The following is a 26577-nucleotide window of genomic DNA, read 5'->3' as shown; positions in this document are numbered from 1 at the left end:
ACTTAGCATAATACCCTCCAGTTCCATCCACATAGTTGCAAATGGCAAGATTTCATTCTTTTTGATTGGTGAGTAATACTCAATTGTATATATTTATACCACATCTTCTTTATCCATTCCTCCATCGATGGACATTTGGCCTCTTTCCATACTTTAGCTATTGTTGATAGTGCTGATATAAACATTGTGGTGCAAGTGTCCCTTCGAAAGAGCACATCTGTATCCCTTGGATAAATACCTAGTAGTGCAATTGGTGGGTTGTAGGGTAGTTCTATTTTTAATTTTTTGAGGAACCTGCATATTGTTTTCCAGAGTGGCTGCACCAGTTTCCATTTCTACCAGCAGTGCAAAAGAGATCCTCTTTCTCTGCATTCTTGTCAACATCTGTTGTTGCCTGAGTTGTTAATATTAGCCATTCTGACAGGTGTGAGGGGGTATCTCATTGTGGTTTTGGTTTGTATTTCCCTGATGATGAGTGATGTTGAGCATTTTTTCATGTGTCAGTTGGCCATCTGGATGACATGTCTTTTGCCATGTCTTTTGTCCATTTCTTCACTGGATTATTTGTTTTTTGGGTGTTTAGTTTGATAAGTTCTTTACAGATTTTGGATACTAACCCTTTATCTGATATGTCATTTGCAAACATCTTCTCCCATTTCATCAGTTGTCTTTTAGTTTTGCTGACTGTTTCCTTCACCAAGCAAAAGCTTTTTATTTTGGTGAGGTTCCAAAAGTTCATTTTTGCTTTTCTTTCCCTTGCCTCTAGAGACATGTTGAGTAAGAAGTTGTTGTGACCAAGGTCAAAGAGGTTTTTGCTTGCTTTCTCCTCGAGAATTCTGATCACTTCCTGTCTTACATTTAGGTTTTTCATCCATTTTGAGTTTATTTTTGTGTATGGTGTAAGAAAGTGGTCCAGGTTCATTTTTCTGCATGTCGCTGTCCAGTTTTCCCACCACTACTTGCTGAAGAGACTGCCATTCCTATTTTGTCAAAGATTAGTTGGCCATACGTCTATGGGTCCATGTTCCAGTGATGTGAGTGTCTGTTTTTGTGCCACTACCATACTGTCTTGATGATTACAGCTTTGTAATACAGTTCAAAGTCCAGGATTGTGATGCCTCCTGCTTTGGTTTTCTGTTTCAAGATTGCTTTGGTTACTCAGGGTCTTTTCTGGTTCCATACAAATTGTAGGGGTGTTTGTTCTAGTTCTGTGAAGAATGCTAGTGTTATTTTGATAGGGATTTCATTGAATATGTAGATTGTTTTGGGTACTATTGACATTTTAACAATATTTGTTCTTCCTATCCAGGAGCATGGAATCTTTTTCCAATTTTTGTGTCTCCTTCAATTTATTTCATAAGCCCCTATAGTTTTCTTTTTTTTTAATTAAAAAAAAATTTTTTTTTCAACGTTTATTTATTTTTGGGACAGAGAGAGACAGAGCATGAACGGGGGAGGGGCAGAGAGAGAGGGAGACACAGAATCGGAAACAGGCTCCAGGCTCTGAGCCATCAGCCCAGAGCCCGACGCGGGGCTCGAACTCACGGACCGCGAGATCGTGACCTGGCTGAAGTCGGACGCTTAACCGACTGCGCCACCCAGGCGCCCCAGCCCCTATAGTTTTCAGTGGGTAGATTGTTCACCTCTTTGGTTAGATTTATTCCTAGGTATTTTATGGTTTTTGGTGCAATTGTAAATGGGATCACTTCCTTGATTTCTCTTTCTGTTTCTTCATTGTTGGTGTATAGGAACTGATTTCTGTGCACTGATTTTATATCCTGCAACTTTGCTGAATTTAAGAATCAGTTCTAGCAGTTTTTTGGTGGAATCTTTTGGGTTTTCCATATACAGTATCATGTCATCTGCAAAGAGTGTAAGTTTGACCTCCTCCTGGCCGATTTGGATGCCTTTTATTTCTTTTTTTTTTTTTTTCAACGTTTATTTATTTTTGGGACAGAGAGAGACAGAGCATGAACGGGGGAGGGGCAGAGAGAGAGGGAGACACAGAATCGGAAACAGGCTCTAGGCTCTGAGCCATCAGCCCAGAGCCTGACGCGGGGCTCGAACTCCCGGACCGCGAGATCGTGACCTGGCTGAAGTCGGACGCTTAACCGACTGCGCCACCCAGGCGCCCCCGGATGCCTTTTATTTCTATGTGTTGTCTGATTGCTGAGGCTAAGACTTCCAATACTATGCTGAATAACAGTGGAGAGAGTGGACATCCCTGTCTTGTTCCTGACCTTAGGGAGAAAGCTCTCAGTTTTTCCCCATTGAGGATGATATTAGCATTGGGTCTTTCATATATGGCTTTTATGATCTCGAGGTATGACCCTTCTATCCCTCCTTTCTTGAGGGTTTTTATCAAGAAAGGATGCTGTATTTTGTCAAATGCTTTCTCTGCATCTATTGAGAGGATCATGTGGTTCTTGTCCTTTCTTTTATTGATGTGATGAATCACATTGATTGTTTTGCAGATATTGAACCAGCCCTGCATCCCAGGTATAAATCCCACTTGGTCATGGTGAATAATGTTTTTAACATATTGTTGGATCTGGTTGGCTAATATCTTGTTGAGGATTTTTGCATCCATATTCATCAGAGAAATTGGTCTGTAGTTCTTTTTAGTGGGGTCTTTGTCTGGTTTTGGAATCAAGGTAATGTTGGCTTCATAGAAAGAGTTTGGAAGTTTTCCTTCCATTTCTATTTTTTGGGACAGCTTCAAGAGAATAGGTGTTAACTCTTCCTTAAATGTTTGGTAGAATTCCCCTGCAAAGCCATCTATCTGGCCCTGGACTCTTGTTTTTTGGGACATTTTTGATTACTAATTTGATTTCTTTACAGATTATGGGTCTGTACAAATTTTCTATTTCTTCCTGTTTCAGTTTTGGTAGTGTATATGTTTCTAGGAATTTGTCCATTTCTTCCAGATTGCCCATTTTATTGGCATATAATTGCTCATAATATTCTCTTATTATTGGTTTTACTTCTGCTGTGTCAGTGTGATCTCTTCTCTTGCCTTATTGATTTTATTTATTTGGGTACTTTCCTTTTGATTAAACTGGCTAGTGGTTTATCAATTTTGTTAATTCTTTCAAAGAACCAGCTTCTGGTTTCACTGATCTGTTCTACCGTTTTTTGTTGTTGTTGTTGTTGTTGTTGTTGTTGTTGTTTTTTCTCAATAGCATTAATTTCTGCTCTAATTTTCATTAGTTTCTGTCTTCTGCTGGTTTGGGGTTTTATTTGCTGCTCTCTTTCCAGCTCTTTAAGGTGTAAGTTTAGGATGTGTATCTGAGACCGTTTTTCCTTCTTTAGGAAGGCCTGGATGCTATACACTTCCCTCTTATGACCACCTTTGCTGGGTCCCAGAGGTTTTTGGCTGTGGTGTTATCATTTTCAGTGGCTTCCATGTACTTTTTAATTTCTTCTTTAACTTGTTGGTTAGTCCATTCATTCTTTAGTAGGATGTTCTTCAGTATCCAAGTATTTGTTACCTTTCCAAGTTATTTGTGGTTAATTTCAAGTTTCATAGCATTGTGGTCTGAAAATACGCAAAGTATGATCTCGATCTTTTTGTACTTGCTGAGGGCTGATTTGTGTCCCAGTATGTGGTCTATTCTGGAGAACATTACATGTACACTGGAGAAGAATGTATATTCTGCTGCTTTAGGATGAAATGTTCTGAATATATCTGTTAAGTCCATTTGGTCCAGTGTGTCATTCAAAGCCATTGTTTCCTTGTTGATTTTCTGTTTAGATGATCTGTCCATTGTTGTAAGTGGGGTGTTGAAGTCTCCTACTATTATTGTATTATTATCAATGAGTTTCTTAATGTTTGGGATTAATCAATTTACATATTTGGGTGCTTTCACATTTGGAGCATAAATGTTTACAACTGTTTACATAAATGTTTACAACTGTTATGTCTTCTTGATGGATAGACTCCTTAATTATGATATAAGGCCTTTCACCATCTCTTGTAATAGTCTTTATTTTAAAGTCTAGATTGTCTGATATACATATGGCTACTCCAGTCTTCTTTTGTCAACCATTAGCATGGTAGATGGTTCTCCATCGCCTTACTTTCAATCTGAAGGTGTCTTTAGGTCTAAAGTGGTTCCCTTGTAAACAGCATATAGATGGATCCTGTTTTCTTATCCATTCTGTTACCCTGTATCTTTCGATTGGAGCATTTAGTTCACTGGCATTCAGAGTGAGTACTGAAAGATATGAGTTTATTGCCATTATGTTGCTTGTAGAGCTGGGAGTTTCTGGTGGTATTCTCTGGTCCTTTCTAGTCTTTGTTGCTTTTGGTATTTATTTATTTATTTATTTATTTATTTATTTAGTCTTTTCTCCCCTCAGAGAGTCCCCCTTAAAATTTCTTGCAGGGATGGTTTATTGGTCATGAACTCTTTTAATTTTTGTTTGTCTGGGCTACTTCTAATCTCTCCTTCTATTTTGAATGACAGTCTTGCTGTACAAAGAATTTGTGGCTGCATATTTTTCCGATATAGCACATTGAATATATCCTGCCATTCCTTTCTGGCCTGCCAAGTTTCTGTGGATAGGTCTGCTGCAAATCTGATCTGTCCTCCCTTGTAAGTTAAAGACTTTTTACCCTTTGCTGCTTTCAGGATTATTTCCTTGCTTGAGTATTTTGTGAATTTGACTATGATATGCCTCGATGATGGTCAGTTTTTGTTGAATCTAATGGGAGTCCTCTGTGGTTCCTGGATTTTGATGTCTGTCTTTCTTCAGGTTAGGAAAGTTTTCCTCTGATTTGCTCACATAACTCTTCTACTCCTTTTTCTCTCTCTTCATCTTCTGAGACCCCTATGATTCTGATGTTGTTCCTTTTTAACGAGTCACTGGTTTCCCTAAATCTTAAATCATGCTCTTTTGCCTTAGTCTCCCTCTTTTTTTCTGCTTCATTATTCCTCAAAAGTTTGTCTCTATGTCGCTGATTTGCTGCTCTGCCTCATCCATCCTTGCTGCCATGGCATGCATTATAGATTGCAGCTCAGTTAGAGCATTTTTTATTTCATCCTAACTAGCTTTTACTTCTTTTATCTCCACAGATAGGGATTCTAATCTATTTTTGACTCCAGCTAATATTCTTATTATCGTGATTCTAAATTGTGGTTCAGACATCCTACTTGTGTCTGTTTTGGTTAAGTCTCTGGCTGTCGTTTCTTCCTGCTTTTTCTTTTGGGGTGAATTCCTGCTGAGTTCTGTGGTTCAGGTTGTGCAGATTGTTGTGTAAATCCTCAAATCAATTTTCTAGGTGTGCAGGATGGTTTAATGTTGATCTGGCTGTATTTCATAGATGCAAGACACAAAAAAACTTCCATGCTGTTCCACCAACTTGGCTCCTCCTGTATTTTGTGTGTTTGAACAGTGCATGTGAATGGGACCAACGCAATGACCTTTCTAGGGTGCAGGGGCTCCAACGGTCCTACCCAGATCTTCTTGCTCTTCTCTTCACACTGAGCACCAACAATGGGAAGCAAACGTGAATGGAGGACCATGTTGACAGGTGGTTTGTCAGTCAGTCAACAATGCATCTGTCTAGTGCCTTCTACATGACAACCAAACAGACCCAGCATAAATGTTGGTGGAAGGCTGCATATTTACTTTCCCTGCCAGTCCACTTGGGTCTCTTTCAAATGAATGAGTGGAAGGCTGCTGGCACAAGAGCAAGTGTAGGCTCTGTGTGTCTCCAGAATATGTCCAATCTGTCCACACACTGCTTATGGTCCTGCTCCTCACTCCGGCCCCTTCTCTGCCTACGCTTGTTGTACCTTTATGGCATTGTTCTTCGATAACCGTCTTGTTTGGCAGTGTGGTTCTGGTTCATCATACTTGTGGGATTTGAGCACAAGCATGGCACTTCCAGCACCCCTCATTGTAGCTTTATGGCACTGTTCTTCGAGAACCCCCTTGTCTGGCAGTATGGTTCTGGCTCATCATCCTTGTGGGATTTTAGCACAAGGATGGCACTTCCAGCACTTGCCCTCAACTCCTTCATTCTGTAACCAGGGAAGGTGGGAGGGGACAGACATACACGTGCCTCCCTTTGCCTCCTCTCCCCAGGGAAAAGGGATGGCACATGTAACCCTCTTTATGAAAATACCCACCAGGGTTCCTTCACCCCATGCATGTGCCCCTCCATCCACTATCCCCCCCTCTTAACCCGCAGAGGTGCCAGCCTGTGGAATCGGGTTAATGAGGGCCGAAGACAGACACTGCAGTGCCACCAAAGGAGATGCTGTAGAGGGAGCAGGGGCTGCCTTGCCAGCTTATGATTACTTTTTCTCCCTCAATTACAAGTTAGAATCGCCATAGGAAGCTCCATTGTTATGTTTACACATGTTTTTTTTTTTTTTTTTCAACGTTTATTTATTTTTGGGACAGAGAGAGACAGAGCATGAACGGGGGAGGGGCAGAGAGAGAGGGAGACACAGAATCGGAAACAGGCTCCAGGCTCTGAGCCATCAGCCCAGAGCCTGACGCGGGGCTCGAACTCCCGGACCGCGAGATCGTGACCTGGCTGAAGTCGGACGCTTAACCGACTGCGCCACCCAGGCGCCCCTACACATGTTTTTTTTCTTTGCTCTCCCACTGGCCCGGCTCCAGCAGGAAGGCAGTGATACATGCTTGAAACACAGAGTGAAGTGTGTTCTCCTCCTGACAGAATGGGCTAGCCTCACACTTGGCAGCTGGTAACAAGTAAATATTTGGCATCATCAGCCTGATGAAAAATGTAATAAATATCAGTAAGCAAACATATTTAAGTGAGCTATAAAAAACAGTCTAAATCCTAATGAGTTAATTATAAACAAAGATAAATGCTTGAGGTTCACCATGAGAAGTTTATAAAAAGGGAACTCCTCTTCATCCCAGTGAGGGTTTTACAGTTAAAGGTGTTTTCCCTGAGGATTAGGAAATACACTGAAATGAGGCTGAATGTACCAAGCACTAAAGATAAATTTTCATCCCTTCTTGGATAACACCAGGTTAGTGTCTGAAAGATTCTTACTTCTCCTGAATTTATACATCAAAGATCTCTGTTTTGCTAATGTGTTTCTAATTTTGTTTTTAATAAGAAAATTGGGCCATAAGCATTTTAAGTGGCACAATTCATGGGAGATGTGTGCTGGCGTCACATGAACCTGCGCAGTAACTGGAAACTGGGAGGCGGGAACTCGTAAGCACCCCTACACACTCAGCACTCCTCTGAGCAGCTCCGAGGCCAGGTGACAGGTGCACAGTCATCCCTGAAAATGTTCCCCATCTCACACCTCTCAGAAAGGAATTTCAAAGAAGAAGCAGAGCCAGTGATATTATTTTGCTGTGAACTGAAGTCATTACACCATATTCCTTGCACTTTTCTGCTCTGTTATCCCCCTACATTACCTATGGACGTGAGTTTACTACAAGCCCATGCTGGTAATGAGTGACAGAGGACTGAGGTTCCCAGGTCCATGGAAACATGTTGCCTAAGCACTCTATGTTGTGATGCAGGAAGGAGGGAAAGAGTAAAAGAATAGGGCAATGTGAGAAGGAATAGAGAAGTGGAGCTGAGAACCCGAAGGGAAGGCAGGCGAGCTCTCTGAAGCCATTTATTCAATAGGCTTATTTCCTGGAAAGTTAAGAGAGGTATTGTGGAAAGGTATCTCATGCCTCTTAATTTGTTCCTATTTCTGTGATTTAGATCTCGACTCTTTTTGCAAAAGGATTTGAGGCAGTTTAAAAATAAAAGGCACGTATGCAGCAAAAAACCCAAAAAGTAGAAATAAAATAGCAAGATCTCTGCCCTCCCCACCCAAGCTCCCCTCTCCACCCCCTTCCCTCCTTGCTCTGGCTTCAGCGCAGGGGAGCAGCACACATAATTATGCCACCCACAACATTGTTTCCTAGGTTTTTCAAAATATGTTATGCTATGTGTAGAATATAGTTTTGTTAAAAAACAAAAAAAACAGGCCAAAGGAAATAAGCCAAACCAACCCAAATTAAAGTTTTCTACTCTATGTCTTGCCAAATCCATGTCTCCTAGGGACAATTTACATAATGTTATAATAATAATTCATATATTGAACACAAGATATTCAGCAACCCCTGAAATAACGCTGTGAACCTGGAAACGGCCAATGCGATAAAACGTTGAACATTAAGCATTAAAGAGAAGGATGAAATAAAACAAGAATAGTGCCAGCCACTGCTTACTCTGGCCTCCAGAATGGGTGCGTGAAAAATAATGACAGTGATCCTTACAAGTTTTAAATGTTAGGGGCACCTGGGTGGCTCAGTCATTTAAGCATCCAATGCTTGATTTCGGCTCAGGTCATGATCACACAGTTTGTGAGATCGAGCCCACATCAAGTCTCAGGTGACAGCGTGGAGCCTGCTTGGGATTCTCTCTCTCCCTCTCTCTCAAAATAAATAAATGAATATTAAAAAAAAAGAATTTTTAAATATTAGGTTTATATCTCTTCATCTCTCCCTTGATCATAAATTCATCTTGTGACCCGTGGTGTTGGGAATGGCCATAGATGCATCATAAATATGTACAATTCTGTGCAATACACAGAAGTAAAAAATATTTTCCTTTGAAAACATCTATTTCAAGTGAGAAAATAATGACTTCTTATATTATTTAAATTAACATCTCTTTTTCGCTCAAGGAAAAATGACATCTTGTTAAGTAGATTTGACAAAAATTCAAGGTTTTATAATGCCAAAAATATGGATTATTTTAAAGTGTTTTAAATATTTAGCTTGATTACATCTAAATCAAGAATGTTCTTTTTCAGTGCTCACTTCAGCAGCACATATACTAAAACTGGAACGATACAGAGAAGACTGGCCTGGCCCTTGTGCAAGAATGATACACAAATTCATGAAGCGTTCCATGTTTTTTGCAAACTGGTGCAGCCACTCTGGAAAACAGTGTGGAGGTTCCTGAAAAAACTAAAAATAGAACTACCCTATGACCTAGCAATAGCATTGCTGGGAATTTATCCAAGGGATACTGGAATGCTGATGCACAAGGGTACATGTACCCCAATGTTTATAGCAGCACTTTCAACAATAGCCAAATTATGGAAAGAGCCTAAATGTCCGTCAACTGGTGAACGGATAAAGAAGATGAGGTTTATATGTACAATGGAATACTACTTGGCAATGAGGAAGAATGAAATCCTGCCATTTTAGCAACGTGGATGGAACTGGAGGGTATTATGCTAGGTGAAATAAGTCAGTCAGAGAAGGACAGATATCACATTTCCACTCATATGTGGAACTTGAGAAACTGAGCAGAAGATCATGGGGAAGGGAAGGGGAAAAAATAGTTACAGAGAGGCAGGGAGGCAAACCATAAGAAACTCTTAAATACTGAGAACAAACTGAGGGTTAATAGGGGATTGGGGGGGAGGGGAAAATGGATGATGGGTATTGAGGAGGGCACTTGCTGGGACGAGCACTGGGTGTTATATGTAAGTGATGAACCACGGGAATCTACCCCAAAACCAAGAGCACACTGTGCACACTACATTTTAGCCAATTTGACAATAAATTATATTTTAAAAAAAAAGGATGTTCTTTTTCAGGCTGCTCCATACTTTTTCATGATAAGAAAAAAATTAATTCAAGGACCATCTCTATAGGAGAGTTTTTCATTTTGACTAATATAGGAATTATTTGATACATTAAAATACGGTATCATTAAAAAACAAAACAAAACAATTGAGGCACCTGGGTGGCTCAGTCGATTAAGTGTTCAGCATTGGCTCTGTCATGATCTCTTGGCTCATGAATTTGAGTACCGTGTTGGGCTCTCAGCTGTCAGCATGGAGCCTGCTTGGGATTCTCTCTCTTTCTCTCTGTCCCTCCCTGCTCATGTTCTCTCTCTCTCTCTCTCAAAAATAAACAAAGATTTTAATCATTAATAAAATTTGAATTACATGATTAGTTATGAGAGCATCAAAATTATTTGATACCTATTGTCAAGGACTTTGATTAAGTCATTCATCCACTTCATGTTTATAGCATACTTATTAGGGGTTACTATGCTACACAGAAAAGATATAAATGCAGCAAGATATAATAATTACTGCTTAAAGAAGTATTTCTGGGGGAAGAAAAGATATATAAATATACACACAATGTAATGTGAAAATTACTATAAAAAGGATTCTGCACAGGGTGTTCTCTAAGTTCTTTTCCTACATGAATTGAGAAAAGATTTGGACATCTCGCTCAAACTAAAATATGTTGTTCCAAATGAGCTCATTGTTTAGATACACTGTGTTGTCCCATATGGTAGGTAGCCATTAGGCAAATGTGGCTACTTAAGGTAACTAATTAAAATTTAATATTCAGATCTTCAGGTTCATAAGCAACATTTCAAACATATTCAATAGCCTTAAATTTATCAACTCAAAAATCTTACCAAAGTTTTATTCCAATTGTAAAAACATCACACTGTGTCTCAAAGGCAAGCTCTTGGCTATCAAACAGAATCTTGTGTGCCATTTCCTAATGAAGCTATAGCAAGTGAGTTAACTTCATCCTAGTACAGTCTTGCTCATCACTGCATTCTTTTTAAAAAAAAAAACTTTTTAAAATTTAAAATTAAAATTTTTTTTAAGTTAAAAAAATTTTTTTTAATAAAAAGCAAGGGAGAAAGCAAGGGAGGGGAACAAAGAGAGGGAGACGGAGAATCGGAAGGAAGCAGGCTCCACACCATCAGTGAAAAGCCAGACATGGGACTCGAACCTGTGATCTGAGATCATGACCTGAGCTAAAGCTGGACATTTAACCGACTGAGCCACCCAGGCACCCCTGTCACTGCATTCTAAATACGTATCAAAGTGTCCGATACAGACAAGGTGAACAATACATTTTTATTGAATGGTAAGTGCATAAACTGAATGAATAAATGGACGAACACTCTCTTCTTCTTTGAGAGGCCGTCAAGCGAAAAGAAGCCGGGAGCGACCTGATAAACAGGATGCTTATGTGACCTACCATCTTTCTTTTTCTGCCCACCGTTTCTAGGGAAGGAATTTGGAATATAATACATATTTATTTATATACAATACCATCCGGAATATAAAGAAACATTAAGGATGACATGAATGGACCTTAAAGACAATGCAGTTCAACTTTCCTCCTTCTCTGTCCCTGCCTCTATTTCTCCCTGACATATGTGGACAAACATACAGGTAGGTTCACACAGTTCACCAAGAGCAGAGCAGAACTTGAAAAGAAGTCTTACATCAGAGGAAAGAAAATATCATTCCTTTGACGACAATTCATCATCAAAACACTACCTTAAGTTATGACAGAGTGAAGCTCTTGTATTTTATAAGATCAGTGTATCACTACGGGTATTAAGATTTCAGAAATAACTAAGTGGATCAATGAGATAACATATTCCAAAATAATGATTTATGACGCATCAGACAGCCATGTTCCACTCAAGATTGTGGAGAAATTCAGGGTCATATTAAGGCAGTTATTTGTAACACAAAAAATGTTGAAATAAACAGTTAAGGATAACTGAAGATCAAAGAAAAGTACTAAAATGTACTAAACCATCTTATTTCTTGACAGGTGGTTTTGTACATTATAAAAAAAAATCTTATCTTTAAAGTGGATGTGTGCTCTCTTTTTCTGCATGATGTGAAAATACTGATGGCTCTTAGCCAACTATGTTTATGAGAGAAATTAATCAAGCTCACAACTGAAGTTCAAACCTCGGTTGGTGATAGTGATACATAATTTTAAGCCCACTATCTAAGAAGAAATAAATTGATCTTGTGATCCTAAACTTGTAAAATGAGCACAACAATTTCAAAGGGAGAAAAAATTATTACTGTCTTTTGCAAGTACTTAATTGAAACCAAGAATATCGGGAAGCATGGTCATGTCATGATAGAGTGAACCATCTCAACACCACGACACGGCCACAAATTTCCATTTATAAAATAAGTAAATCACAGAGATGAAAAGTACAGCATAGGGAATAGAGTCGATACTGTAATAACACTGTATGGTGACAGATGGTGACCACACTTATTGTGGTGAACAATGAGTAATGCACAGAAGTGTTGAGTCACTATGTTGTACCCCTGAAACTAATACAACATCGTACGTCAAATATACTTCAGTAAAAAATATAAAGAGCCATCTTCCTGATACGTTATTCTTTCATTCATGCAATTGCCCCTTGGGATAAAGGTGTCTGTTTTGAAGATGGGTTGTATTACTCTACTAGAAGGCAGTGCAAAGGGCTGGCTGTTCATCCTGCAGCAACTACTAGAGAGAATTCAGAAATTTGAGAGCGTGACTTGCACTAGCTGGTTAAAAGCAGGACAGGGAGACAACAAGGAAAAGCAGACTTTGTTCAGCAAGCCAATAGGAATGTTAAAGGTAACAAGATGCCATATTAGAAGAAACAGAGCTTGTTCCATGAAGGGTTTAAGCCTTGGGAGGCAGAAACTCAGCCAGGAGAAAGACTCTTTCAAGAACGAAATAGGTCTGCTTATACTAGAGAGATTCCTGGACAGACAATATGGGACATGGCTCAGGGTTGAAGCATCTGATGTGCTACACAGGGGTGAGGATCCCGGAAAGTACATACTAGTGTGAAAGCAAAGCACCACTTTGAATCCCTGTTTGGTAGGGAGGCTGATGCACGAACGCCTACAACCTTCTTCTTGCCAGAGACTGATGGATCCAGGCACAGAGGGAAAAAGTAAGACACAGGACCCACTGATATTTCTATGAGATCAAGATGTCATAAAATAAGGATCTTGTGCCCAAAGTGACAAACTGAGTTATATCATAAAGAACCACATAAAGAACAGTCTCATCTATATATATCCCAGTATGTATTTCTTTACATCATGATTCAATTTTTTAACATCGTAAGTCAACTTTATTCAGGTGTAATTTTTTTTTTTTTTTTGCATTTGACATTCATATGTTACAACTGATGAAGCTATACTGACATATCATTATCACCTAAAGTCCTCGGTTTACATTATGGTTCACCCTTGGTTTCAGACGTTCTATGTGTTTGGGCAAATGTATAATGACATGTCTACCATTATCATAGTGTCACATCATGATCCAATGCCAGAATCATACTGAGCAACTTCGCTGCCTGACAAATCCTCTGTGATTCACCTGTTCATCCCTCTTTCCCCTTAACCTCTGGCAATCACTAATCTCTTTACTGTCTCCATAGCTTTGCCTTTTCCAGAACATCACATAGTTGAAATACAGCATGTAGCCTTTTCAGATTGGCTTCTACACTTAGTAGGACTCTGCATTTAAGGTCCCTGCATGTTTTTTTTTTTTAATTTTTTTTTTCAACGTTTATTTATTTTTGGGACAGAAAGAGACAGAACATGAATAGGGGAGGGGCAGAGAGAGAGGGAGACACAGAATCGGAAACAGGCTCCAGGCTCTGAGCCATCAGCCCAGAGCCCGACGCGGGGCTCGAACTCACGGACCGCGAGATCGTGACCTGGCTGAAGTCGGACGCTTAACCGACTGCGCCACCCAGGCGCCCCTCCTGCATGTTTTTTAATGTACTGATAGCTCATTGAATAATATTCCATTGTCTGGATGAACCACATTTATTTATTCATCCACCTACTGAAGGACATTTTGTTGCTTCTGAGTTCTGGTAATTATGAATAAAGGTGCTATAAGTATCTGTGTGCAGGTTTTTGCGGGGACGTAAGTTTTCCACTTATAGGTAAATACCAAAGAGCACGAATGCTACATCACAAGGTAAGCACGTATTTAGTTTTGTAAAAAACTGCCACCTTGACTTTCAAACGACTGTACTATTTTGCCTTCTCACCAACAATGAACAAGAGCCCCTGTTGCTCTGCATGCTCACCAGCGTGTGTCATTGTCAGTCATCTGGATCTTGGCCATTCTAATAAGGTAGTAATACCTCATTGTTGTTTTAAGTTGCCTTATGGTTCAATTTTCAGTGTCCCCTTGCTGAAGGATTTTTCCCAAAGTTAGAAATGAACAGAATGATTTCTCTCATCTATCATACATACAAAGCTCTAGGATGCTTTGGACTTTTAGATATTGGAAAATGTCATCACAAGACATGGGTAGGCTCCCATATTTCCAAATGAGAATTACGGCATGTGGCAACCATGCAAAAAATACACTGATGATATTAAGTTTTCTAAACTTGTTACTGAAAGGAAAATTTAGCAAGAAAACCAATATAAAATGTACTAGGACCACCAGTGGTGTGACATCTTATAGGATATACCATCTCTGAAAATAGGAAATTATGCTTTGGCCTTTGAAGATAATTACATCTTCAAAAGATTTATTTTGCTTGTTCATTGTTTTATGCTTATTGTTTTACTCATGTCACAGAGAGAATTCTATTCAATGATATTCTCAAAACGTTGCCAGTTCGAATTTTTATTCCAACTTCTTGTCATATATACTCTTTAAAGGAAAAATATTGAAGATAAAAAGCCCAAAGGGAGTTCCCTGCTGTTTATTCTGCAATATAATCTGTTGCTGTGATTCTAGACACTAAATAGAAAGAAAAAATAAAAAAAAGAATATGCGAACTTAAGTTATGTCTCACAATGAAAAGTCAAAGTATCTCAAACCTGTATAAAAATGGATGATTGTCAATAACTTATTCACCTTGTTTTTCCAACACATGGGTTGCACAGTATCAGTTCCTGATCTTCAGAGCCCGATAGGTGATGGTAAAATGTAAGGTTGCCAGGGCCCCGAAGCCTTACCCCAAATCTGTACCGCACTGTCACCACATTTCAATTACTCACTTCAAGTTTCACATGTCAAACCCATGACTATGGTTCAACTATTACTTTCTTTTTCCTTTTTCTTTTTTAAATAAAATTACAGATATAGAGATGCAGACAGAAAAATCAACTTGCTCCCTTAAAGACATTCCAAGACATGAAATCATCTGCACTTGCGGCAAAAGACATTTATTTCCCGATTGTACCTGAAATATCATCACAGAAATGTTCAAAGAAGTATTTATCTTGATTTCAGCTAAGTCACAGGGCATGGTTGGCTCATGAATAACCTGGTGCATCTGATGCTCATTTAATTAGAAGTTTCCAGAGAAAATTACTGATAATACCCATTGACCCTTTTCTGATTTTAGCTGTAGCAGAGCTCAAATCATTTCCCTAAGTCACAAAAGTGATACCAGGCCACTTCTGGTTGAAAGTTAGGGTTTTTACTCATGTGGGCGTGGAATTGCCACTTACCCCTGTCCGTGTCGTACAGGAAGACGAAACAGTTCCACTCGTAGTGGTCCAGCAGACTCAGGAGCGCGCCCCGCAAGGACGGTCTGAGCTGCAGCACAAACTGGCTCTCCCCCTCCGTGGGGAAACTCGGTGTGATGAGGGAGATGTGCAAGGCGCTGCAGAACGAGGTCAAGGTGTGTACCGACCTCTTATCGTAGAGTCCGAAAATGGCGAACACTCCTCTAGAATACTGGGAACAGACTGAAAAAGAGAAGGAAAGAAACACACTATTAGCACACTCAAGCTGGTGAGTTGCACATCTACAGTCCATGAACTTAAAAAAAAAAAAAAAAAAAAAAGTCTGAATCACTCGTATAGTCAGGAACATAAGGAAAGTAAAAGCGGAGAGCGCACTTAATAGTGGAATTCATTAACGGATTGCGGAGTATGTGCTCAGAGCCTTGCACTGGGCCTGGTAACAAGGAACCATAGGTTTCCTCTCTCCAGAAGCCAGTTCGGGGCTGTGTTCCCCAGACAGAGACTAGGAAGACCCCAGCCGCCAGGAAGAACCCACCAACATAAGTCCCCGCCACTAGGAAAACCCCGGCCACCAGGAAGGCCCCGGCCGCCAGAAGACCCTGGCCACTAGGAACACCCGGCTGCTAGGAAAACCCCGGCCTCGCCTGGTCCGCCAGATCTGCACCTGTTGGTAAGGCAGCTCGTCCTGAAGGAGTCCTGGGGGCTGACCCCGAGGCAGAGAGAGAGAGGACTCCGTAACAAAGGGACCCCAGCCCCACGCCGGGAGTTGCCCCCGCAGGGGTGGTACTGAGGCTCCGGGTACAGATTCGCCCGCCCTGGGGCACAGAGAGAAAGCTGTGGTTTAAAGGAGCAACTAGAGGGGCGCCTGGGTGGCTGGGTCGGTTCAGCATCTGACCCGCCCGGCTCAGGTCACGATTTCTGGGTCCCTGGGACCCACCCTCCCGTCTGGCTCCGGGCCCGCAGGGCGGACCCTCCTTGGGAATCTCTCTCTCCACTCTCTCTGCTCCTCCCCTGCCCGGGCTCTCTCTGCCCTGTCTCTCTGTTTCTCTGAAAACAAACAACTTAACATCTAAGAAACAAACAAAGGAATAACCAGAACCCAAAGAAACCAGGCCTAGCAGGAAGCCCGGAAGGTGGGGGGTGGAGCGACCAGAGCTCTTCCGGGTCAGAGGTCGGCAAGCGCGCGCCCCCCCCCCCCTTCCGGCGTGCCCTCTGCCCCGGGGAGCCCGCGGCGAGGCCCCAAACTCAGTTCCAGGTGCCACGGAAGCGCGCCGCCTCCCCCTCCGCCTCCGGCTCCGGGAGCTCTGCCACAGATGCTCTCGGGCTCGGAAAACAACCCCGGTGGAAAAGGGCAAGTACAACGTAACAGGTGTGGCCTTGGAGCCCCACGAAAGAGTGCGGAGCCGCTGGAAGTTTCACGGTTCGTGCTCCCCCTCCACCTGGACGGCGCAGAGCCCCAGCCGTCCCGCCCCCCAGGCACCCTCAGGGCACACACCTCCCCCAGCCCACCTCCACCCTGTCTACCCGGGGACGCCCTCAGTGCCCACAGCCCCGGGGCCACCCCACCTCCAGCCCGTCCACAGGGCAGCCACAAGGCAGAGTGACCTGGGACCCCCAGTCCACCAGCCACTGGGCACAAAGAGTCTACACAAGGGTCGACCATCCACACATCATGCCTTCCAGTTGGAGAAAGGTGGCTGTTCAGCCTCATTCACTGAAACAAATAGGAGGTCAAGCAAAGTGTGGATACAGAGGGATTTGCTCCAAATGAAAAACAAGCCAGAACTCCATAAAAAGAACTAAATGAAATAAAGATAAGAAATCTGAAATGTTATTTTATTATTATTTTTTTTTTAATCACAACCTTAGAGTTCTCTTGAACCATGTCTGAAAACAAGTTAAGCTGTCTGGAAAATCACTGTTGGGCGTCCTCAATACTCAGGGGAATTGTGACCAGCTGTGTAGCTTCTAGGTTGGATATAAAGCTAACACAGAGCAGTTTCATAACCCAGCAGAACCAAGTCCCCCCTGCAGTAGACAGGTGCACAATGTCCCATTCTTTCCCTTCTATGTTCCCAGTTATTGCAAGGACAATGAGGCAAATGCAAAAAGAGAGAAAACAAAACAAAAACAAAAAACAAAAAACTCTTCTCAAGATTCTTGCCCAGCTACATTTTGATCCCTCTTTTGACATGACCAAATTCTAGTCCAAACTTGGATGACTTTTTCTAATTTACCTTTATTTAATTTAATTTTAATTTTATTTATTTATTTTTTTTTTTTTTTAATTTTTTTTTTCAACGTTTATTTATTTTTGGGACAGAGAGAGACAGCATGAACGGGGGAGGGGCAGAGAGAGAGAGGGAGACACAGAATCGGAAACAGGCTCCAAGCTCTGAGCCATCAGCCCAGAGCCCGACGCGGGGCTCGAACTCACGGACCGCGAGATCGTGACCTGGATGAAGTCGGACGCTTAACCGACTGCGCCACCCAGGCGCCCCTTAATTTTATTTTTCAAATGTTTTTCATTATTTTTGAGAGAGAGCGAGCGAGCAGAGGAGGGGCAGAGAGAGAGGAAGACGAAGAATTTGAAGCAGCTTCCAGGCTCTGAGGTGTCAGCACAGAGCCGAATGCTGGGCTCAAACTCATGGACCACGAAATCATGACCTGAGTAGAAGTCACACGCTTAACCAACTGAGCCACCCAGGCACCCCTCTAATTTACCTTTTAAAGGATACAAACTTGCATGAAAAAAAATACTCCATGTATGCAATAAAGCAAGACTGTTTGAATTCCAGATTCTTAGAGTTTACCACATAATGGTTTTAAGGTCCATTTCTCCTTGGCTTATATAGCTAGTTTAAGAAGGCTTTAGTTCTATGAAATGTTTATGTTTTCTGATTTTGGTTACTACTTTTAATTGCTAAGTTCATTATGAAGTCTTGAATATTGGATAATCTAGAGGTATTTACCTTAGGAGTAGTTTATTGTGATACAAAGAAATTAGATTCTGCTTTGTTGAAGCAGTAATAGGCTCTTGGAAAAAAAATTAATTACCTTAATAACATTTATATCCATATTCTACAATACCTGGGTTTTAGGAAATTAGGAGGCATAATTAAATAAGATAAATTAATAAAACCTGGCAGTATTTCTTCTGTTCTTGTTTATTTTGCTTCTGAAATTGGGGATACAGTCTGAGCAATGTAATTATAGCAGAAGAAGGTACCAGTTAAAAGAAAATGGATGTTACTGGTCTTCTTTAGATGAGGTGCTCTAAGAGATATTGTATATATTGTGGAAAAACTAAAGCCTAACTAAGGGACCAGCATCTATATTCAAATGGATAAGACTAGGATAGACCTGACCTTAAAAAATAGAAGATGTATGTTACCTAACTAGAACTTCAAGTTGGAAGAAAAAAATAAAATATACAGGAAAGGCTGCAAACGTTGCAAACCAGTTCAAATCCTAGTGCTCTTGTTAGCCAGGTGACCTTGACTAAGTTATTTAATCTTACTTGCCTCAACTATAAATATATAATATGCCAAAAATTAAATAACATAATGTATGTAAAAGTACTATTACATATGGGAGACAACCAATAAGTGGTGAGTTATATAAAGAAATTCCACCAAGGAAGAACATCCAATTCTAATTCTATGCTCACCCATGAACTACCATTTGATCACCTGAGTAGACTGACTAATCTAGAAGGCTGGGTCTGACAGTGTGACTGGCTGCAATTTTCTCGCAATATATAAGACACAAGGTAATGTAACATTTGGGTATCCGGAGTTGCAACTCAGTTCATTTATATAACTTAAGAGACTTGATCTGATAAATCAAGTTGCTGGATCAGATGTTAACCTTGTGAATGTTCCACCAAGGCTTTGGATGTATTTACATAAGTGCTATCTATATATTTAGCATACAACCAGGCGGGAGTCGCTTGGCTCCTTTGTAAAGTTTTCATATTGTCCTGTTCTCTTGACTTTTATGCAAATTGAGGGACCACTCTCCATCTTTCCACAGTAAATAATCTGGCTTAAATAATTTTTATTTTACCCTATTGAAAAAAAATTTGAAGAGCATTAGAACTCAAATCTAAGATACTGGCTTGCAGTTTGGTGTTGAAACTACAAACATGTTAATTCTTGTTCAAGAAAACATAATAAACAAATCCTGTACTTCAACATACTCATGGATGTAATAAACATTTACATAATCCTTTCTGTTACGGCATTTTAGAACCATACCATTGTCAAGTTTGGGTTTCCAAACTGTTTTTCTAGGAACCCCACAAGTTCTCTAGGAGGACTTGAATAGTTTTGCAGAAACTTTTTTTTTCTAAATTTCTTTATTTATTTTGAGAGAGAGAAACAGAGTGTTGAGCAGGGGAGGGGCAGAGAGAGAGGTAAAGAGAATCCCAAGCAGGCTCCATACTGTCAGTACAGAGCCCAATGAGGGGCTAGAACCCACAAACTGTAAGATCATGACCTGAGCCAAAATCAAGAGTCAGATGCTCAACCAACTGAGCCACCCAGGCAGCCCTGCAGGGAAAGCTTTGATGAGACAGAAAAGGGTAGTACAGTATGCCACTCCCCCCCCCAAAACCCTACAGCACATCTTATTTCATCTATTTCAAATATTGAGCTACTGCCTATATAAACTTTTATATAAGAATAGTATTAAACTACTACTTTAAAAAAAAAGGTCAAAACAATGAATATACTCTGTACAAAGTTCCCCAACTGTTTTTTTTTTATTATATTGTTGTCAGCGTAATCATTATGACTTTCCACTACTCTGGTGCTTGCTATATGATTTAGCTTAATTTATTCTACCTGTGACTCAACTCAATATTTTCTGGTATTTAATCATCTTGTATCTGCTTTCATTCATTTGCATCATCATAAATATCTACTCTTTTTCACCGCCATCTGTCATTCTGCTTCTCATAAACTTATTTTGTCACTCACATTTTACTTTCCCTTTGCAAAGGTCCAGTTTTAGTAGGATTCATTTGAATTTTTCTTTTTGGTCTATTTCATTTAGATTATTTGCTTGGCAGGTGAAGATTATTGGGTTTCCTATGTATGTGGATAGATTGTCAGTCAAATGTTCAACGTTATTATCTCCATGTGATACCCCACATAGTATTTTCTTGGGTCCAACAGATTCAAATTCTAGAATATAATTATTTCTATATTTATTACTATAGCTTTGCAAACACTCAAATCGAAATTTATTTGGTGGTATCTTATGATATCTATTGTTGCTTACCATACAGATAATTATTCAAACAATGGATCTTTTTCTTAAACTATATAAATGCATACACAAATTAACGAGAGTAAAATAAGCTGAGTACCCATGGGTTCAGACATGTATACACAAAAGGGAAACTGAATTTTAACGTTCTTGTATAACATGGCTGAATATAACACAGAAGAAGTAATGCTTAGTCACCAACAAGATGTGATGACAGTATGCTGATATACTTGGGGATACAAACAGTAATCAGGATAAGACTTTGAAATAATCCAGTTATATTTTTAAGCACATATTATATATTCTGCTTCACTAATGAGATCACTAGGATTGTGTGTTATGTGGATAAATTCCTAATATAAACACATCATATTAATCCATTCATCTTTTACCTGATGGTGTCAATTAACCAGATCAGTCTTCTCATCGGGTAGTTACCCCATCCCATTCCAGATGCCCAGCCAAGTCACATGATAATATAATTTGATGATTCATAGCTTACCTTTGCATGTAAATCACATGACATGGTTTTAGCTCAGTGTTTTGCAACTTGTGGGACATAAATCCAGGTGCTATGCTGGATTTTCCGTGACCTCTGCCTCAGGGGTAGGAAGAGTGCAGGCCAGTGCTCATTGCCTGCCTGCCTTCCTTCCTTCCTTCCTTCCTTCCTTCCTCCCTCCCTCCCTCCCTCCCTTCCTTCTTTCCTTTCCCTCTCTCTCTCTCTCTCTCTCATCTGTCTATCTATCTATCTATCTATCTATCTATCTATCTAGAGAATGAGACAGACAAAGACAAAGAGGACTGGAGAAATCTGAGCATGTTTCTTTGAGGGAATGGAGGCAGCAGAGAGGGAAATACATACAGAAGAGAAAAGGGGTACCAAATAGGGAAGGCCCCAAATAGAATGTACAGGGTCAAGGGCACATGTAAAATTGCCCTTGAATGAGATGTGCAGGTGTGTGGAGGGTAATTCATTCTAGAGTTCAAAGATCAAAAGATAACATTGTATAGGGTACAGTTTCCTACCTGCACTGATCGAAGAGACAGGGTTGCAGCAGTGAGATTCATTCAATAAAGCTGTGTGAAAGTGGCACCAGTTACAAATAATTGCAGAGAGGGGCACCTGGGTGACTCAGTCAGTTAAGCATCTGACTGTGGCTCAGGTCATGATCTCCAAGTTTGTGGGTTCAAGTCCCCACACTGGGGTCTGTGCTGACAGCTCGGAGCCTGGGGCCTGCTCTGGATTCTCTCTGTCTCTCTCTGCCCCTCCCACTAAAAAAATAAATAAAAACATTAAAAAAATACAAACAATTGCAGAGGGTAGGAGAGGAAACTAAAAACACATAACATATATTATAAACTTCATGATGAGAGGGAACCCTTCTTATTTTATCCACAACTGTATCCAACTCAACACATACAACACAGTACCTATAAAACCTTATGGGATGAATGACAAAACAAAATGAAGGATTAAGTGACCACGGACAGAAGACAAGATATGAAAATATACATTAGAAGTGGCAACAATTTAGAAATTCATGATTTTCTTCAGGCACAACATGCAGATGGTACCCAAAATGAAAGACAATGAGGAGTTCAAAACTTTCCTCCTTGGAACGAATTCTTCTCTTGCTTACCCAACACACGCTTTCCTGGGTCTCCACTTATTGGAATGCTGTTCTCAATTTTCCCCCTTGCAACTCCCTGTCTCACCAATCTTCTCATCTTCTTCTATACCCTTTCTTCAGATAATGTCATCTATTTCTATGACTTCAAATATCATCCATGTGCCAGTAATTCCCTGATTAAGACCTTCGGGTTTTATTATTTCCTATGAGTTAAGACTCAAACATCAATACTTAATGTTTCCCTTTGTTGTTTTTTCGGCACCTAAGACCCAGATGGGCCAAAACGGGACCCTTCATTTTTCTTTCAGAACCTCGTTTCTGTCCCCCATCCCAATAAAAAGCATGGCCATCTATGAAAATATTCTTGATCCATAACTTCCTTCTATTCCCACATTGAAGTCATGAGAAAGTTTCAATGGTTTTATCTCCAAAATATCTAAAATATATCAAAATTCCTCCAACTCCTCTGTATCTCCACTATGCTGCCATTGTCCTGCCCAGTCTACTAGTGAAGTCTCCAAACTGTACTTCCTGTTCCTAGTTTTCTTCCTTCCCCATCATTCTCCACTCAGCAGAGTGTGATAAGATGGCCTCATCACTAATTAATGTCCCACTGGATTTTCCTCATATTTAAACTAATATCCACATGGTCTAAAATGCTCTTATGAGGAATACTATGAAAAATTATATGCCAACAAACTGGACAACCTGGAAGAAATGGACAAATTCCTAAGCACCCACACACTTCCAAAACTCAAACTGGAGGAAATAGAAAACTTGAACACACCCATAATCAGCGAAGAAACTGAATCAGTTATCAAAAATCTCCCAACAAATAAGAGTCCAGGACCAGATGGCTCCCCAGGGGAATTCTACCAGACATTTAAAGCAGAGATAATACCTATCCTTCTCAAGCTGTTCCAAAAAATAGCTGTTTCAAAAAATAGAAAGGGAAGGAAAACTTTCAGACTCACTCTATGAAGCCAGCATTACTTTGGTCCCTAAACCAGACAGAGACCCAGTAAAAAAAGAGAACTACAGGAAAATATCCCTGATGAATGTGGATGCAAAAATTCTCAAGAAGATACGAGCAAATCGAATTCAACAGCATATAAAAAGAATTATTCACCATGATCAAGTGGGATTCATTCCTGGGCTGCAGGGCTGGTTCAGCATTTTCAAATCAATCAGTGTGATACATCACATTAATAAAAGAAAAGATAAGAACCATATGATCCTGTCAATTGATACAGAAAAAGCATTTGACAAAATTCAGCATCCTTTCTTAATAAAAATTAAGTCAGGATAGAAGGAACATACTTAAAGATCATAAAAGCCATTTATGAAAAGCCCACAGCTAACATCATCCTCAATGGGGAAAAACTGAGAGCTTTCTCCCTGAGATCAGGAACACGACAGGGATGTCCATTCTCACCGCTGTTGTTTAACATAGTGTTGGAAGTGCTAGCATCAGCAATCAGACAACAAAAGGAAATCTAAGGCATCAAAATTGGCAAAGATGAAGTCAAGCTCTCACTTTTTGCAGATGACATATTATACGTGGAAAACCCTATAGACTCCACCAAAAGTCTGCTAGAACTGATACATGAATTCAGCAAAGTTGCAGGATACAAATCAATGTACAGAAATCAGTTGCATTCTTATACACAAACAATGAAGCAACAGAAAGACAAATAAAGAAACTGATCCCATTCACAATTGCACCAAGAAGCATAAAATACCTAGGAATAAACCTAACCAAAGATGTAAAAGATCTGTATGCTGAAAACTATAGAAAGCTTATGAAGGAAACTGAAGAAGATATAAAGAAATGGAAAGACATTCCGTGCTCATGGATTGGAAAAATAAATATTGTCAAAATGTCAATACTCCCCAAAGCTATCTACACATTCAATGCAATCCCAATCAAAATTGCACCAGCATTCTTCTCGAAGCTAGAACAAGCAATCCTAAAATTTGTATGGAACCACAAAAGACCCCGAATAGCCAAAGTAATTTTGAAGAAGAAGACCAAAGTGGCAGGTATCACAATCCCAGACTTTAGCCTCTACTACAAAGCTGTAATCATCAAGACAGCATGGTATTGGCACAAAAACAGACACATAGACCAATGGAATAGAATAGAAACCCCAGAATTAGGCCCACAAAAGTATGGCCAACTAATCTTTGACAAAGCAGGAAAGAACATCCAATGGGAAAAAGACAGTCTCTTCAACAAATGGTGCTGGGACAACTGGACAGCAACATGCAGAAGGATGAAACTAGATTGCTTTCTTACACCATTCACAAAAATAAACTCAAAATGGATAAAGGACCTGAATGTGAGACAGGAAACCATCAAAACCCTAGAGGAGAAAGCAAGAAAAGACCTCTCTGACCTCAGCCACAGCAATTTCTTACTTGACACATCCCCAAAGGCAAGGGAATTGAAAGCAAAAATGAACTACTGGGACCTCATGAAGATAAAAAGCTTCTGCGCTGCAAAGGAAACAATCAACAAAACTAAAAGGCAACCGACAGAATGGGAAAAGATATTTGCAAATGACATATCAGACAAAGGGCTAGTATCCAAAATCTATAAAGAGCTCACCAAACTCCACACCCGAAAAACAAATAATCCAGTGAAGAAATGGGCAGAACACATGAATAGACACTTCTCTAAAGAGGGCCAGGTGGCCAACAGGCACATGAAAAGATGCTCAATGTCGCTCCTCATCAGGGAACTACAAATCAAAACCACACTCAGATATCACCTCACGCCAATCAGAGTGGCTAAAATGAACAAATCAGGAGACTATAGATGCTGGAGAGGATGTGGAGAAATGGGAGCCCTCTTGCACTGTTGGTGGGAATGCAAACTGGTGCAGCCACTCGGGAAAACAGTGTGGAGGTTCCTCAAAAAATTAAAAATAGATCTACCCTATGACCCAGCAGTAGCACTGCTAGGAATTTACACAAGGGATACAGGAGTGCTGATGCACAGGGGCACTTGTACCCCAATGTTTATAGCAGCACTCTCAACAATAGCCAAATTATGGAAAGAGACTAAATGTCCATCAACTGATGAATGGATAAAGAAATTTCGATTTGTATACACAATGGAATACTACGTGGCAATGAGAAAGAATGAAATATGGCCTTTTGTAGCAACGTGGATGGAACTGGAGAGTGTGATGCTAAGTGAAATAAGTCATACAGAGACAGACAGATACCATATGTTTTCACTCTTATGTGGATCCTGAGAAACTTAACAGAAGACCATGGGGTAGGAGAAGGAAAAGAAAAAAAAGGTTAGAGAGGGAGGGAGCCAAAACATAAGAGACTCTTAAAAACTGAGAACAAACTGAGGGTTGATGGGGGGTGGGTGATGGGTATTGAGAAGGGCATCTGTTGGGATGAGCACTGGGTGTTGTATGGAAACCAATTTGACAATAAATTTCATATTTAAAAAAATAATTAAAAAATTAAATTAAAAATGGCAAAAAAATTAGATTATCTAAAATTATTTGTATGTAGCCATTTTAGCTTAATTGTGGTATGTGCTGTTCTATTGTAATGGACTTTAGTAGTTTTTTAAAACAAGGTTAATAAAACTACAACCTTTCATATTTTAGAAATTTTACTAATAAAGGGCAGTCTTACTTTCAAAAAATAAAAAATTAAAAAATAAAACGCCCTTATGATTTTGTCTTTACTAAACTCATGGACCATTGCTCCCTCCCACACAAGACTAAGCCATAGTCTCCCTTTTTGTGTTACTTAAACACACCTTCTCATCCACTTTAGGGCCTTGGCACTAACTGGCCAACCCTTGACTTCTCGCTGTTCCTGTCTCAGTGAACATGTCAATTCCTCCCAGAGCCTCTCCCTGACTCCTCTAGAAAATGAGGTTCCCAGAGCTCTAGTCATGCTCTACTGCATGACCTTGTTTTATTTTGTACATAGCTGTTACTACTTTTTGAAATCACCTTACTCATTTGATTGCTTATTTATCTCTTTTCTCCAGGACAGTAGGAGTTCGGCAAGAGGAGGGAACTTGACTGCCTTTTCACTGATTCAAGCTCAGACTCTAGAACTGGAAAAGAGAAAGCTCTCTGTTAGTGTTTGCTGAATGAACAAAATCATGGTTTCTCATAAAGGAAATGAGGAGAGAAGAAAGACTAAGAGGGTGTGGAATGATTGGCTAAAAGCCACAAAAATCAACTTGCCTGTTGCTGAGTTTACTCTGGCAGTTAAGTTCCCCTATCCCTGGCCAGGAGTCTAGGCAACATACTGTTGGTGTCTATACGCATCTTTCCTCCCCTTTCAACTGTGTATCGACTCACCATTTT

The 26577-nt window shown here is 40.2% G+C and overlaps 1 protein-coding gene and 1 non-coding gene across 17 annotated transcripts in view; one reads left to right on the top strand and one right to left on the bottom strand.

The window, feature by feature from the left end:
* GRIA4 (glutamate ionotropic receptor AMPA type subunit 4) overlaps window positions 1–26577 on the bottom strand; it is a 402642-nt gene that overhangs the window by 232655 nt on the left and 143410 nt on the right. For 15 of the 16 annotated variants that reach the window (XR_006713663.1, XM_045482620.1, XM_045482619.1 and 12 more), the window contains one exon: window positions 15303–15542. Coding sequence is in view for 15 of the 16 variants with exons in the window: in XM_045482620.1 (XP_045338576.1) it covers window positions 15303–15542 (240 nt within the window). In the remaining variant the exon portion in view is untranslated. Of the gene's footprint in view, window positions 1–15302; window positions 15543–15984; window positions 16226–26577 lie in introns of those variants that run through there. The other variant, XM_045482617.1, reaches the window with a different exon arrangement.
* Window positions 8813–8919, top strand: LOC123602883. The gene has a single exon (XR_006714636.1). It is a non-coding gene; the product is annotated as a U6 spliceosomal RNA (small nuclear RNA).

The sequence above is a fragment of the Leopardus geoffroyi genome, chromosome D1 (genome assembly GCF_018350155.1).
Source record: "Leopardus geoffroyi isolate Oge1 chromosome D1, O.geoffroyi_Oge1_pat1.0, whole genome shotgun sequence".
Classification (NCBI taxonomy): Eukaryota; Metazoa; Chordata; class Mammalia; order Carnivora; family Felidae; genus Leopardus; species Leopardus geoffroyi.
Note: the sequence above shows the minus strand (reverse complement) of the source record. Positions and strands in the feature narration are given on the sequence as shown.